The sequence below is a fragment of the Camellia sinensis genome, chromosome 3 (genome assembly GCF_055761805.1).
Source record: "Camellia sinensis isolate YWXY chromosome 3, ASM5576180v1, whole genome shotgun sequence".
NCBI lineage: Eukaryota > Viridiplantae > Streptophyta > Magnoliopsida > Ericales > Theaceae > Camellia > Camellia sinensis.
In genome coordinates, this window is record NC_138963.1 from 189,707,817 (window position 1) to 189,724,360 (window position 16,544).

The 16,544-nt window shown below is 37.1% G+C and overlaps 2 protein-coding genes across 9 annotated transcripts; one reads left to right on the top strand and one right to left on the bottom strand.

Annotated features, from left to right (window-relative positions):
- Positions 1-936: 936 nt before the first annotated feature.
- On the top strand, positions 937-8,161 carry LOC114285992 (uncharacterized). Of its 5 annotated transcripts, XR_014365032.1 has the most exons (10): positions 938-1,149; positions 1,332-1,434; positions 1,645-1,732; positions 2,291-2,470; positions 2,557-2,739; positions 2,939-3,112; positions 3,205-3,359; positions 3,473-3,599; positions 7,514-7,585; positions 7,685-7,804. XR_014365032.1 is itself a non-coding variant. In XM_082921758.1 (9 exons), the coding sequence occupies exons 2-9, from the start codon at positions 1,400-1,402 to the stop codon at positions 7,526-7,528; spliced, it is 957 nt and encodes a 318-aa protein (XP_082777884.1). In that variant the 5' UTR covers positions 937-1,149; positions 1,341-1,399; the 3' UTR covers positions 7,529-8,161. The 5 variants fall into 5 exon arrangements, 2 of the variants coding, with proteins under 2 accessions (XP_082777884.1, XP_082777883.1); XR_014365031.1 differs by having other exon boundaries at positions 937-1,149; positions 1,341-1,434; positions 3,473-4,235; positions 7,423-8,161; XM_082921758.1 differs by having other exon boundaries at positions 937-1,149; positions 1,341-1,434; positions 7,514-8,161.
- An 829-nt stretch (positions 8,162-8,990) lies between these two features.
- On the bottom strand, positions 8,991-15,451 carry LOC114285991 (protein CLT2, chloroplastic). 4 transcript variants are annotated; one of them, XR_014365033.1, is made up of 11 exons: positions 14,951-15,451; positions 13,806-13,951; positions 12,754-12,806; positions 11,506-11,621; positions 11,229-11,328; positions 11,106-11,141; positions 10,968-11,018; positions 10,645-10,768; positions 10,260-10,309; positions 9,541-9,666; positions 8,991-9,428 (listed from the first exon to the last, which is right to left on the bottom strand). XR_014365033.1 is itself a non-coding variant. In XM_082921759.1 (10 exons), the coding sequence occupies exons 1-10, from the start codon at positions 15,394-15,396 to the stop codon at positions 9,271-9,273; spliced, it is 1,356 nt and encodes a 451-aa protein (XP_082777885.1). In that variant the 5' UTR covers positions 15,397-15,451; the 3' UTR covers positions 8,991-9,270. The 4 variants fall into 4 exon arrangements, 2 of the variants coding, with proteins under 2 accessions (XP_082777885.1, XP_028084878.2); XR_014365034.1 differs by lacking the exon at positions 12,754-12,806 and adding an exon at positions 13,186-13,223; XM_082921759.1 differs by lacking the exon at positions 10,260-10,309.
- Positions 15,452-16,544: the final 1,093 nt, after the last annotated feature.

A 16,544-nucleotide genomic window follows, 5' to 3' on the forward strand; every position in this document is an offset into this window, starting at 1 on the left:
GAAAAGAAAAGAAAAGAAATATAGAACTTTAAAAAATCATATTTTTAAAACGAAAGCGAACCCACGATCTAGATTGAAATAAGTTTAAAACTGGACGATTAAAACTAAATAAATTGGAGATACAAGTTTTAATTCATTATAAGCATCAAACTTTAAAAAATAAAATAAAAATTAATATATATTAAAATCTCAAGACATTTTGTAATTTCAAATTTTTTTACCATTGGCTAGGGGTGTAAAATTGACCTATCGGTCCGCGACTCACTTGAAGCCGTGCGTGGCCCAGCCCGAATGTAACCCGAGACTCTAGGCCAGTGTAGCTTGTTTTGAGGCCTGACCCACTAGGCCCGTTCAGAGATAAGTCCACTGGCCCGTTCAAAGGTCTACTCTAAGACTTGGCTTGAGGCTCACCCCGCTCGAAGCCCACTCTCATTTTCAAGCTCTTTTGTGAGAAATAATAAAATTCCAGTGGGAAAAAAAAAAAAATAGTTAGGTCTACTCCAGGCCCGCTCCAAGCGTAAGTCTAGGTCCAAGTTTGGTGGTCCAGCCCAAGACCCGAGTATCTTTGGGTCTAAGCTTGGGCTTGGGTTGCGATTTTGCGCGAGTCTTGGCCTGACCCAGTTGTTGGTGGGAACCTGCTAGGCTTGATGGTGAGTTGACCTGAGCTTGAATCGGGATAGGTTAGTCCGGGTCATTTTTACACCTCTGCACAGTCCCATCAAAAAAAATACTTAGAAAATCTAACTCTTACCAAAAAAATAAAAAATAAACAATAAACAATACGGACAAATATTACTGAATTTCGATTTTTTTCTAATGCATTACCCATAAGGGCCTAAAACTACTATTTTATTTTATGTGAAAAAAATTCTCCCAACACGACGTGGCTTGGAACATTAATGCACTAGATAATCGGTCACCGCGTATGAGTAACGCGGGTCATTATCCTGATTGCATTTTATGCTTTAATTGATTGTACCTTCTGTCAAATAAAATGAGACTAGGTACAACCCTAAACAGCAAAACGGCAAAACCATGGACCAGACTATTCAGGCCAGTTAGGGTTTATAAGAGATTTTAAGAAGCAGACGAAGAAGAAGAAGAAGAAGAAGAAGAAGAAGCAGAGTTTAATCCACTAGGACGATTCAGGTTAGGCATCTTCATGCATGCATATATTTTCTTGGATTGATTTGATGGCAAATAGTTCGTGAATTTTCCGAGAAAATATATCGTCTTCATATTCTCTTTCTCATTCTCATTCACATTCACTTGTTGATTTCCTGGATGAATATCGCTTATTGAAGCTTATAACAAAAAAATTTCCATGTCAGTTCAACCAGGTTCTGAAAAAGATTTATTTTTTTATAAATCTGAGGCTAATTGGAGCTTCGAAGACGTCATGGAGGAAACAGATAATTCTGAGAGACTAAACACGTAAGCTCAATTGCGCGCGCGCACACACACACACATATATACACATATATATGTATCTATCTCTGTTTTTTGTGCTTTCAAATATTTTGTACCCTCAGTTTGATAGCTTAAAGTTCGAGCTAGGCTTATGAATTTGTGAGGCTCGAGTTTTCGGCTTGTATTGTTATGGGATGAAGCCTAATGATGTTGTTCTAATTTGGGTTGTTTCAGAGAAGCTCCTCGGTTAGCTGCGGTATTGAAAGAAATGAAGGAAGGATTAGATATGTTGAGGAGCAAAGTGCAAGCTTTAACTGCAAAGGTTGGAAACACTCTTTTTGAGTTAATTTATTTGAAGGCATTTTATAGATCATGTTCTTAAATGCATAAGGTAATTGAATTTTAAAAGGAAAAAAATAACAGAAAGAGAGGCAAGTTTATGATCTTCAATTGTCCGTTGGAAATAATTTGTTCAGAAGCAAGAAAATCGGGAAAAATAAAAAGAAAAAGCTTAAAGGAATTGAATATAACATTATTGCTTGTTGAATGCGTGTGCTTGTGTAGGCCTGTATCTATTTGTGTGTGCAATAGCATATAACAATTTTATCATTTACACAAGTTGTGTTGAAGGTATTGTTTGGGGAGGATTAAGAAGAAGAAGCTTCTGAGAACTGGCTAAATGTAGTTGCTTTGAGAATAATGAGATACTGCTTTGTAACTACTCCTGATTTGATCATCATCGAGACACCATCACTAGCATTACCACTGTCGTTAACAATGCATTGTTGCAAACTTTTCACAGCTGTAAATATCACAAAATTTGGTAAACCATTTGTGTAGTTTATGTTGCTTACTTAATATTAGTAGTTTTGTCTATTAGGTGAGAGAAGATCATTTTCCAACTGCAGATGGGATAAGTTACCTTGAGGCCAAACACTTGCTGCTTTTAAACTATTGCCAGTCACTTGTCTATTATTTGCTTCTCAAGGCAAAAGGTTTATCAATTGAGGGACATCCTGTTGTTCGGAGCCTCGTGGAGATAAGATTATTTTTGGAGAAGGTGTTGATCTGTTTATTTTTCTTCTTATTAATCTTCATACTTGATTAATGATTTCACAAAATTCATAATCATTTTGCTTCATCCAGGTTCGCCCAATTGACAAAAAGCTACAATACCAAATTCAGAAGCTCACAAAGGTTACAGCTGGTGCAGTGGATAAAGTAGGTTCAAGTGAGAAGGAAGAAGAATTAACTCAGAAGACAGAGGATCTGTTGAAATATCGCCCAAACCCAGACATGCTTGTTAGCAAAACAAATACAAGTCATGAGGTGAGTAGAAGGTATTTAAGAAGCACTTTATATTTAAGGATGATGGAGATAAAGGCCTGAAGAGGTTGGGCGAGTATTTAATTTACACATTGAAGTTGACATCCTTGTTCATTTTCTGCAATGTTTCCTTAAAATAAATCATTAATTAAAGAACAATTTGAAAATTTTGTTTTATTAAGTCCATCTCCATGAATTATAGGATGGTGGTGGTGTGTATCGACCCCCGAAATTCGCCCCTACTTCTATGGAGGAAGATAAGGTATCAAAACAGGAAAGAAATGCAATGAGGAAGGATAAAGCAGTTTTGCGAGAAGCTAGGCAAAGTGCGTATGTGAGAGAACTGATGGACGACCTCGAGGGAAGACCAGAAGAGGTGAGTTGTGGATTGCCATTAATTGTGTTGCTAATTTTGGATGACTGCAAGATTGTTATGTTAGTTTTTAAATGACTATGATTGAAACACAGGTGAGAGAAATTGTTGGAACTGAAAGTAGAGAAGTTATTAGATATAGGGCCAAGATGGAAGAGCGTGCAAGGCGAGAAGAGGAGCTTTTTACTCGTGCCCCTCTGACAAAGGTGGAGAAAAATAAAATGAAACACTTGAAGAAGTCAAGAAATGGGTTAGTGCAATAAAATATCAACCCTTATATAATGTTCTCCTTAACTTTTGGTGGTCTGTAAAATTTATTAAGCTGATAATCTGGCCTGATGGTGCATCATTTGTTTGTACCAGGTTTCTTGGTCTGACGGACAGTTTTTATGATGAAATTAAAAGTTTACCCTTGGAGGACAATGTTGGTGAGGAAATGACAGGCTTTGGCAATGACGATAGTGGAGAAAGAAGACCAATGAAACGGAAGGTAATTGAATTTTTTAAATTATTATGGTATCTATTTCATGTTTATTAAACATATTTCGTGCCTGATAAATTCTCTCCTTAGAATTGTTATACATTACCTTGACTAATATTTTTCTTATGCATTATTTTTTTAGTATTGTTTGCAACTTTGAAGTGGGCAACACTTGATTACAGAGCTTCATAAATTGATCTAACAGGACCATGTGCACACTTCATCTATGATTTAAATCCCCAGGACTAAAACTGGGTGGATTTGGTTGGCTTATGAGTCTGATCAGGCCCACCCCGAGATCTACTTAAGAAAAATTTCAAGCTGTTTTGTTTTATATAGAGCATACTTCTAATTCGGCCATGTGAATTGCTTGCACACACTTAAGAAGATTTTCAAGCTGTTTCATTCTCTGTACGTAGCATACTTACAATTTATGTATATTTGAGTGGTTTCGACTAGTAAGAGTGGGTTTTGGCATAGCGGTAAGGTTGCTCTATTGTGACTTGCACGTCATGGGTTAAAAACAAAGAAACAATATCTCTACATGCGGGGTAAGACTGCTTATATCTGACCCTTCTTGGCTCCCGCAGTGGGACTTGTCATAAATGTATATGTTAATGTCTGCACTTCTGTAAATACTAACTTATTTATTGTTAAAATTTACCATCACCTACCACCAATATACCATCACCTACCACCACCTACTCCTCACCTACTCCTCACCTACTACACTTCACCTACTACCTTCTTCTCTTCTATATATATGAATCAATGTAAACATAACATCACATCAATCAATAATACATAAATTCTTACATGGTATCAGAGCAAGGTTAAGAAGCTAGTAATTCTGCTTCACCGGCGGGCGGCAGCCTCGCCTTGGCCGCCCGCCGGACCTCTACACATGCCTTCCCTCTCTCTCTGCAAGTTCAACCAACCTCCATGGCTCTTCTAGCTCGAAACTCACATTGAATGGCCTTAGTCGCATCACAGAGATCAGCAACAATCCCCACAAGATAACTACTTTGATTCAATCTCTAACCCACAAAACTTCCAGACTTGAGATATGGAGAATACATATGCTTAATCGCATCATCAATCAATACATATGCTTAATCGCATCATCAATCGCACTTGTCTCCTCAACGCTCACCACAGATCCAAGATCTTCCAAAAACAACCTTCTCGCCGTCCGCCGCCGCAGCTCTCTCGGATCGATCTTCGCCGCCGACGATCCCATCGCCTTCTGCGACGCCGTGAAGAGACAGTTCCCGTCGGCCTCCACGTCGCCCCCGTGACTCAGCCGGAACACAACCGACGAGGACTCATCCCCTGGGTGCTTCCACAGGACTCCCTTAGCGTGGAGCCTCCGTAGATGGCTCTTTTGCTGATCTTCTAAGCCGGACACGTTTTCCCATGTGGCGGTCGTCGATGTCTGGTTAGCACGATCTACGGCTTCGATTGAATCTAGAGATGGAGCTGAGATTGGGTCCCTCCACAGTGATGAGGTCATCGAATCACATATAAGCTTTCCCATTTTGTTTTTATATATATATATCTATCTATATATATATATAGGAGCAGCCCATATCAGAGAGGAAGAACAGCGACCTCCGTCTGGGCCTTCACGGCTTCCATATTCACTCCCTCGGTGATACCACCAACGGCTGCACTTCCACTGGATCTCATATTAATCCCTGAACTGATCAAGCCATTGAGAGGTCTAAAAAGGTTGTCCATGAGACAATTAATGTTGGAACAGACACTGCTGCTAAAGCAATTGCCCCACATGGGCATGTCCCTCCGCCATATGCTGCTAAAGCAATTTGGTATGTTCTACTATAATATATTATATTATTATAGTATGATATATTACATTGGCCATTAGGTATCCAGCTGGTTTTGCCCACACCCATACTCTTTTTTATTTATTTTATTTTATCTTCTTTCTTTCTTTCAAAAAAAAAATAAAAAAAATAAAAAAAATAAAAAAAATAAATAAAAAAAATAAAATAAAATAAAACAATTCACACATTCTCACCCTTTTTTTTTTTTTTTTTTTTCTGCATGTCCTTCCTACCATCCGGGTTTGCACAACACATTTATTTTATTCATATCCGGGGATCAACCCCGATCACAATTTTACACCAAAAAAAAAAAAAAAAAAAAAAAAAAAACTCACCCACACACACAACAACCTCATCCACAGGCGGGATTTTTCTTCTCTACTCTGCCGCCGGTCTTTTCTTCTTGCCTCCGTCCTGGGCGGCCCTTGCCGTTGTTGTCTCCGTGTTTCCCACTCCACTGGGCATGATCACTACTCCCTGCTCCTCCACTGCAGCAAATGGCGGCCCTCCAAATCGGAACATCACGGTGGCCTTCCGCTTCAGCTCATTGTTTTCTGTCTTTAGCACACTTATCTCTGCTCGCGCATCCTTATACATGCGTTGGAGTAGAGCCAGCGGGGAGTTTAACTGTTGCACCTCATTTGTCCTGCTCTGCAGCCGGTGCGACAAGTTTGTGACTGCAGTCATGGTTTTCACACATGACTTCAGAGTATACTGATTGGCCTCAATATCAGTTTGCACCGCCATTTTTTGCTCCACCGACCGCATCGGAAAGTTCAACGGAGCAAAAACCAGAGGTGTTTGGTTGAGGTTCATTGGCCACCGCACCAGTTATTTCTCTTGTGGACTCGTTCAGTTCTGGAAAGAGCGTGAGCAGACCACGGGAAGAGGAGGCCATGTTCTGGGTAGCTGGACGGGAAGAAGAGGCCATGTTGCTGAGTGTTTCAGAGACGGGTTGGTTACAGAGTATTACAGAGTTTCTCTCTCAGCAAAGGAAGAGTTTTTTCAGAGGATTTTCAGAAGTTTTTTGTCAGCCTCAGCCTCAGCATCAACCTTGGTTAAATAGCGAGGCAGCCACGCGTATCGCGCGCCACTTGACGCCAGACGAGAAACGGGCGCGCCAGCCAAGGCACTCACGTGCCTCGCCATCATGTCCGGCACATCTTTTTATGACTTGGGCTCGCCTTTTGATGGCACGCCTTTTTATGGATTGGGCACGCCTTTTGATGACACGCCTTTTGAAAGATTGGGCACAACTTTTGAGGGTGCGACTTTTTAAGGGTCCGACAAGACTCTGTAAATTGTCCCGACATTGATTCCGGTTAGCTCCTTCATGGGTCCGACAAGACTCTGTAAACTGTCCCGACGTTGATTCCGGTTAGCTTTTACATGGGTCCGACAAGACTCAGTAAACTGTCCTGACATTGATTCCGGTTAGCTCCTTCAAGGGTCCGACAAGACTCTGTAAACTGTCCCGACATTGATTCCGGTTAGTTTCTACAAGGGTCCAACAAGACTCCGTAAACTGTCACAACAACTGTCACAATATTGTCTGCTACAACGGTCCGACATGACCCCATAAACTGTCTTCTACACCGTTATGACACCACCATACAGTGTCCTCTACAACGTTATGACACCCCCATACAGTGTCCTCTACAAAGTTATGACACCCCCATACAGTGTCCTCTACAACGTTATGACACCACCATACAGTGTCTTCACCAATGGTCTGACACGACCATATTTTTTTATGTATTTTCTTGTTTTGTTACTCTCTCCAAACTCAAGTTGGTTAGTTTCTATCCTCCTTGAGTTTGCGGGGGCTGTTAAAATTTACCATCACCTACCACCACCTGCTCCTCACCTACTCCTCATCTACTACACTTCACTTACTCCCCTTCACCTACTACCTTCTTCTCTTCTATATATATGAATCAATGTAAACATAACATCACATCAATCAATAATACATAAATTCTTACATTTATCTTCAGTTTCATTTTGAGCTTTTACATGGCAAAGACATTTAGAGAATTTATGCTTCATGCTTTGGATAATTTTGCTGGTTTACAGAGGAGGAAGCATTAGGGACAAAAAGCTCAAATCTTTTGGTTTGCATAGCAGTTGGATGCACTGGAGTAGTCTGGTAGGGAATTGAGAGCTTGTATTGGCACCTAAAATGTAGGTTTCTTACATCAATTGTATGATGTATTGTATAATCTTATTTATCTGGCTTTCCTTTCGGAGTTTATCTGTCAGACAAACTGCATTGGAACTTAAAGGAGTTGCTGCTAGTCATTTGTTTTTGGATAAGTGCTAGTCCGATACATTTGCCTTCTAGTACAATAGTGGCATTCATCCGAATTCTACGAGTGCACAATTTCCAGATGCGAGATTTTTATGTGCTTTTAATTGTTTGGGTCAGTTACAATGGTGTTTCACACAGGTTATTGGTTTTTTATTTTTACTCAGTACTGCCTGTGCTTTAGTCAATATGGTTTTCCATTTTTTAGTGCTGGAGATACTGGATTTTTTTTTTTGTTGATCTGAAGAGACTGGAATTTGTTCCTTTGAGATCCTCTCTCTCTCTCTCTCTCTCTCTCTCATTTAGATTTTTGCAAAATTTGAGAGCCAAAAGGCTTGTTTGGTTGTGTTTTTGTCGTATTGTTTTGTTCTTTCAGAAATAAGAACAACGAAAAATTTGTATATACCCATTTTTTTTCATATAGTTCTCATTTTTTGGTTTTTGATGAAAATTTACAAATAACTTATTGATATTTGCTAAACAGGGTTTTTTATAGATTTTTTTTTTAGAAAACAATTTCAGAAACGGTTGGCCAAATATATATATATATATATATTTGTATTTAAAAAAAAAAAATAAAAGCAGAAAACAAGCATAAATATACAACTCATTCTCTTGCCTGGCATGGGCACGAGGAATTTCCGTTACATATTAAACAAAGTAAATTTTGAGTGTCATTGAGACAAAAACTGTTGTTGAAGACTGGAAGAGCACCCATTGAAAATTTTAAGGGGAAAATACATATAGATAGCAGAAAGAGAAAATAAATAAGTGACAATTGCATCCTTACAGTCTTTCATTTACATTCCATTACTAATATACTTGCACTTTATGTGTTCGTAATTTTTTCTATTTTTCCACATGCATGTAGTCTTCCAAATTTTAATTCCAACAAAATCTTTAAACCTAGCAAGACTATAGATGAGTCTTTAAAATATGTTTTCTAGCATGTCATCTCCCAAATTTTAATTCCTAAAAAATCTTTAAAGTTAGCAAGACTATAGATGAGTCTTTAAAATATGTTTTCTAGCATGTCATTTGATCAGTTACATTACTTAATATTGGGATTCCTATTGGCAGCTCGCCATTTTGAGTTAAAGAGTGTCCTTTGAAAGTCACAAAAGAATATTCGTTTTGAGGGCATTTTTGTCTTTCCACAATAACTAGCCCCGGCAATTGGGTCATGTATACCTTGAACTATATTTCAATCCTTTCTTTTTTTCTATTCTCTCCACAAATCCAATATCCAAACAAAGGTATAAAATATTGTTGATAGTTACAAATCAAAATCCAGATACAATTTTATTTTAAAATTTACGACAATCCATTTTGTGTGTGTGTGTGTGTACATTGGAGGAGGGAGGGAAATTCAAACCTGTAGCCTTCCAGTAAAGTAGACGGGTTCGACTAATGTAAACCCCTAACAATGAATTGGAAGGATTTGTCGTACACAAATGTATCCATTAAAGAGAACACAATGAATTCAGTATTTACAACAGAAGAATATAAAATGCCATAGTAATTGTTATTCAATTTCAGAGTCTTGCTTTAGAGGCTGAGGTATGTTGTAAAGAATGAGACCAACCACAAGAATCATACTGCCAATGAGGAAGAAGGGACTCAAGCTTACACCTTCAGGAAGGTAGGGCAGTGGAAGGGAAAGAATATAAATTGACATTGGCACTGCAAATCAAGAGAAATCCCCCAATCAGCAAGAAGCTAGTACGAACATATCATTCAAAATAAATGCAGAGAGAGAGAGAGAGAGAGAGAGAGAGAGAGAGAGAGAGAGAACCTGATGACATTGAATTAAGAGAAGATACTACTGCAGAGGAAATCTTAAGTAGATGGAGGGCTGATATGTTGAATGCTATATTGGTAACCATATAAAGTAGGGGTAATAATGGAGCTCCTTCACAGCCTGATGCCAAAAGTACAGCCAAGAAACAAAAAAATGTATTTTTAAGTAACATATATTTCAAAGGAAATGAAATGGCAAGTCCACAATGTTTTGATATGACATAGGCAATTCCTACAAGCTAACAAAATTTAGCTAAAATCTGAAGCATGTTAGAACCACCGAACCAACGCATCAAGCATCACCTCTAATTTACACTAATAATATTTCCCTAGTGCTACCCCAGTGCCAATAAAAAAAAAATGAAAATTTTGTTTTTTCCCTATTGCTACCTTATTTTATTGTAAAGACTCCTTGGCACGCGCAGAAGGCAAATGTGGACTTCCAATACATTTATAAAATGGACATTCAATAATAAGAAAACTGAAAACTCATTGATTCAATATTGTAACTAGATCAGTATTTTAGCAGTTAATTGTGTAAGGGATGGGGAAAAGATAGCAATGTGCTGTTGCATATGAAATCAGAATTTCTCAAGTTTTACTAGCAGTGGAAAAAGTATTTCCCATTTCTTCCCCAAGAACCCACTTTATACAACAAGAAGACAATTAGTTGACAGAAATGAACCCTACTGCTTTAGGGAACAAAAAAGTTACGAAGACATGCTTCCTTTTCCCCCCAAAAGTTGCGAAACTAACACGTGTACCTGTTATCAATAAGGATAATAGGATAACTAGGCCTTGAAACAATTTTTATGTTTATTTTTTATTTTCCCTAAAAGACAAATCACCATCTTTAATTTATTTGTCTGCATACAATCTATTTATGCCGTATATTAAGTCAGAAAGTCAATGAAAATTTCCCACATTTCACGCATTTCATAAAAATACAGATGCAAATAGCAAGACATAATTTGGTTATCTACGTGCATCTGCATGTGTTATGTGTGTATACATGTAATGGAACTCAAACCAAGATATAATTGGCCATCTGTCTACATATATGAATGTATGTAACTATTACAAAGGCAGCAGAAATTACCTAGAGTATGGGCTCCAATATTGAAAAAGCAACCGGCTCCACTCTTTATGTACGTAGGCAGTAGGGAAAATGGTATGCCTTTCAAGCTTGACAGGAAAGGCAGAAAGAGAAACACAAACAGAGCCTAGAAATCAAAGGAAATATTATAATTCAATGATGAAAAATATTGAAAAATATCATATTCTATATGCGATTTGAGATTCCTTAGCGTGCCAAAAAAATGTTTTAATAAAGCTGTGATATGCTGGGAAGAATGCACAGCCAACGAAATTGATTAATACGTTTATAAAACAAGATATCCTGGCAAGCCATATGAAAATTACCTGAAATCCAGATCCAAATGAATTTACAACAAATATGTCGAGCAACTTTCCCTGCACAGGTTGTCAAATTTTTGAGAATTTTAAAAACTATACAAGCAGATTAAATGGCGTCATTGACTGGAAAAATTCTGGACATACCTTGAGGCGGTTTGCAGCATCAATGAAGACAGATTCCTATTCAAATGCATGACAATTAAAGGTTAATTATTTTCCTCATAAAGAGTACTTCTAATATGGCACAACAACCATGCAGTGTATAACCTTGAGAATAGATGCACCAGCTTGAAAAGCACTTGAAACAATCATTAACACTGGCCACACAAATCCAATTCCCGATAGCATTTGGCCGGTGTCTGACCCACTGGAGTAATAAAGCACAAAAGGAACTATAAGGGATGTTATCTATAGCAAGATGAAAGGATAAGTAGACGAAACACAGAAATATGGTGCATAAAAATACTAATTATTTACACTCAAAAATTCAATTTTGGAGACAAGGCCAACCATGCTTCTCAAACCATTGGAAAGATTGAAATACCTTGCAACTGCTACAACTACTCCAGCAACAACAAGTAAGCAGCCAGCAATCCTATTCCAGGAGTACTTTCTCCCCAGGAGAAGGACAGAAAAGGCCAACTGCCACACCAAAAATGTCTGCAACGAAAACCCACAGGAAGAAGCAATTAAGAAGATAAACATTGACCATACTATTTGAGGCCCCTATTTGACTTATATCAAAACTCTACCAAGTGCACAATAAATTTTACCAATGTCATGACCACAATACAAGCATAGAGATATCCATTTCCCCAATTCTTTTAATTGGAAAATATATTCCTCAGCAAGTTTTGATAGATGCGTGTATCAATAGATATTTGAAGTCAGGCAGCAAATCAACAATGTCTTCCCATTTCTAGATAGCAGTTCCAAATTAAGAAGGCAAGTTTTGCCAGACTGCACCAAGCAAGGACACATCCACACACAAGTGCTAATATTGGTACATAAATCATGTAAATACGCCACAGTAGAGCAGTCTTATGGAGGGTTAGTTCCAACTGCTATTTGCTGCAACTGTCACTAAGATCTATGAATATTATATCTAAGATGGGCCATCCTCTAATAAAAATAGGTAGCAAAAGCAATGCAAAGCATTGATATGAAGGTTTGTCGTGCCACAATGAAAAAGGTAGTCCGAGAATGATAGTTTATAGATTGGATGCTGATCAACAGGGCCAAACAATTTAGTCAAAGCAGATAAGTGTGGAACTTTGCCAACTCTATGTGAGAGAGGTCTATACTCAGTAAGAGGCCAAAAAAAAAACAAAAAAATTCGTACTCTCCTCTCTCCAATCCCTGTGCAGTAGTTGCCACTGTTACCAGGATCATTGCACATCCCAAATGCACCCATGTTGTGTGAGTATCAGGTTCGTATAAGATCCTTGACCCAGTTTTCATGTTTAGATTCTTATTTTTCTTCAAAATTAGTCAATGCAAATTGATCCTCAACAAGCCTCATCCCAATAACTTGGGATGGGACCAGCCAAAGATCTCCTTTTTCAGCATTACACTCTATCTATTGCTTGAACCATAGACTCTAACTTTCATGACAATCTTGAGCCATGTCCTCAATGGCCTCCCTTCACCAAAATCATCCCCAGCCTCCACCATTGGTGCAGTCATCATTCTTTATTAGCAACCTAGAGTTATTTTTGGCAGTAGTCAAATAGTAAATTCAGAGAGCCATAAGTATAAGTAATGCCATTACTCAAATTATATCAGTCCTTACCATTCCATGAGTCCTAAGTGAGGATTCAACAGATCCTGGTCTTAGGCATGTAACTGCACCCAAACCCATGTAATATAGGTAGTCAAGAAACCACTGTAGAGTTGTAAAGACATTCCATAAAGAATGTTCTGAGATGTTCACCACAAGACAATTCAAAAAGAACTCAATCATGAAATCACATCATTCGTGTATTTATTATCACTTGAAAAGTGCATACTAGAATTTTACACTAATCTGTCATATCCAACTTAAGAAACAAAATGGGTGCACTAAGTAGAAGAAAGAAAGAAGAAAAAAAAAGATATATGGACATAATAGGAGAAACAACATTAGAATCAATATACTAATCTAAAAAAAGACTCGCTGCATCAGTGGTTACTTATTACTTTGTCCGCAACCTTAGTTTGAGACACTTACTAAAATTAACATTACCTGACTCAAAATGGGTATAGCTGGTCCAGGGAGCATGGCTGTAATTAAAAGATTCATAAAATTCAGTTCTGAAGGCAAAATCAAACTACTCCCTCCGTCCCATTTTCATAGTCCCTTTCGAAAATTCAAACTTTTTAAGGAAACATAATCATTACACTTTGAATTCAAGTTTATAGGATTAGTTCCAAAAATACCCTTCTATTATCATTTTTAAATATATTTATAATTACTTTACAAGGGATAATTTTGGAAACTTTTAAATTTGAAGTTTTGACTTTTTAAAGTAGACATACATTTTGGGACAATAAAAAATGCAATATGGACCAATAAAATGGGACGGAGGGAGTACAAAGTAAACAAATACACCTTTCCCATTTCTCATTTTAAAACATTTTAAACGTGCTTTTCACTTTTCCTGTGTTACATCTGCTAATCCACTCATCATATGCAATAAAGATAATTCTTGGAAATGAATTCATAAATGACATAACAACACCTCCACCATGTCTCATAAGAAATTCTATAGTGATGAAAGACAAAATATGTTTCAGCAGCCACATTGGGAATTCAAAACTCTGGTGTTTGGCTTCAGATTTTCAAAATTAAAAAGATCATGATACCTCCAGAAGACATTCCAGCTGCAACTCCAAGGGCCTCTAGAATACCAATCACTATAAAGGGTGATTTGGGAATGGCCATCATTTCATCAGTAACAATCCCCGCACGATATCTTACGTAGAGTATAGAAAAATAAATAGCCACATACCTGTGTTTCATAAAACCAGTATCACATGTAAGACCACACCAGTTCAACCATCTCATAGGCCAATCAGTTTAGTCGATGGTTGTAACAGATCAGTACTCAAATAAGTGAACACATTTTAAAGGTCATTTAAGTTTTCAAGCCAAACTTGAATAAACTACTACTCGGTTCAACACGCTTATATGCATTATAAAAAACAAGCTACTAAAGATTGACTCGTTATCGGCTTGTTTAAAACTTATTTGAGATCGGCTCGGAAAGTAAACAAGCCAAACAAGGCAAGCTTGAACGCATTTTGAAGCGTTTCAAGGTAAACAGCCCAAGACTTAGGGGTGATAGACAAGCCAAACAGGTCAAGCTCGACTCATGTTCAACTAGTTAAAAGTTGTTTGAGTTTAGTTCGTTAAGTAAACAAGCGAAACTTGAACACATTTTGGATCTCATTAACGCTTTCAAACCAAGTTTGAATAGCCAATTGCTTGTTCAGCTCGGCTTGATAAGCCTAAAACTACATAAAAATTCCAAACTACTTGTACTCGGACTTCGACAAAAGCTAGTTTGAGATCAGCTCAAAAATTTAACATTCAAGCTTGAATAAATTTTGAAACTGTTAAAATTTTCAAATCAAGCTTAAACAATTAACTGTTCAGCTCATTTATCACCCTACCAAGACTGACTAGTTTACAGCTATAATTATTACAAAGAATGTCATGCAATATCAAAAGATCTTACAAAAGTTCCATAACTTGAGCTGTGTTGGCGGCATCGAATCCAAGCCTCGGATTTGGAATTGGAGGCCTACTCAATTGAATTTTTTCACTGAGATAGCTTCCAATTTCAATACCAAATCTAGCATTCCATGCTTCCAAACACATTTTTAACAGAATCGTGAATCTTAATTTCTTCTCTTCTTCTTCCATTGCATTATCAACAAATTCATTAAACATAGAATAGTTCGATACAGGTGTGTGTACGTACAAATATATACGTTAAAAAACTTACCCGAAAGTGGTGAGCTGAGCCAAAAAAAAAGGGTAGTCCTTCATGGGAACAAGGGCGAGTTTGTAGAGCACTCGATTCGCGACGGCTAGTATTACGGTGATTACAGAGCTAACGATGATCAATGTAGTGTTCGACGAGGATTCCAAACCTTCCTTGATTGAAGCTCGGATCGAGAATTTACGATTTGGCAGTGGTTGGCGTAGAATGCTAGTGGTTCTGTGATGGATTTTGAAGCGGCCATTGAATGGAGGAAGTGGAGGAGGGTTTGGAGGGAGATGATGAGTGGAGATTGGTGGTCTAGGGTTTTGGGGGAAAGACATGAATGAGAGAGAGGAGGACGATGAGAAGTTTGGTCCATGGAAGATGCGAAGGGTTGGGAATTTGGAGGGGTTGGAATAGGCTGACGATGATGATAGACATGAATATCCCATCACAGAAGAGTTCATGAGGAGTTCGTTCGGGCTCAACCAAACGAATCAAGATCCTCACCGTAAGTTTACTACGTAGAGAATGTTGGGAATGACTTAAATAAGTTTATTTTTTGTTTTTTAAAATTAAAAAGTTGAGGAAAAAAATATAATTGTTTTGATTAATTTTTTAATTTTTTATGAAAAAATGTGTATTAAAAAATTGTATAAATTAGTGCGTAGGGAAAAAAATTTTAAGCTATGTGACGACATAAATTATAAGTTTTTAATTTTATTAATTTAAACTTTAGTTTTTTTTTAATATACATTATTTACATATTTTTGCTAAGTAAAATTGATGAAAAAAAATAATATTTTAACCATTAAACTCCAAGTGAGTGTACAAAATATGTTTAAAATATCATTTTTTGTTGAGTTTAATGATTAAAATAAATTTTTTTGATAATTTTACTAAAAATAAGCAAATAGTTTAAACTTAAAAAAAATCAAAATATTATGATTTAAATTAATAAAATTAAAAACTTAAAGTTTATTTTGTTAGAATTTGTTTGGGCTTGAATTAAAATTTATTAACTTAAATTACATTTGGTCCAATTGTCCCAATTTTAATTTTATTGTTAATAATTTATGGTTATATATAATAAATATCAAATTTACATGTTTTTGACATTGCATTAAATATTTTATAAAATAAAATATAATTGTGATGGGTAATGATGTCAATGGCCAATAATCACAAAAAAGAAAAAAAATCCAAACAAAAAAAAAATCAAAATAATTTGCTTATTGCGTTTCATGTTTATAATTTTTTTGAAATATTTTTATCTTTTATTTTTAAGAAAGCACAAAAACTCTGCCGGGGTTGTTAACAACTCCGCCGGTCACAAGCTCGGGTTAAGGAGGGGGGTTATGTGTTAGGTAGCCGACAGATAACACGTAAAAAAGGCGCTCGGATCCCTTATGATAATGAATCCTACTTTGAATCGTTTAAATGTTAGGTTGTTCCCTTTAAGTGACGCGTTGCGCCTGTCGCCGGGTGTTTCGAAAAGTGAACAAGGGGCGCCACATCAACGCCTAGGTGCAGTGAAAAATGGGCAAAGATTCCTGCGTTTTTCTGGACGAGCGCGGGTAAAGAAGCTAGTCCAAGGCTATAGGTTTAGGGTAGC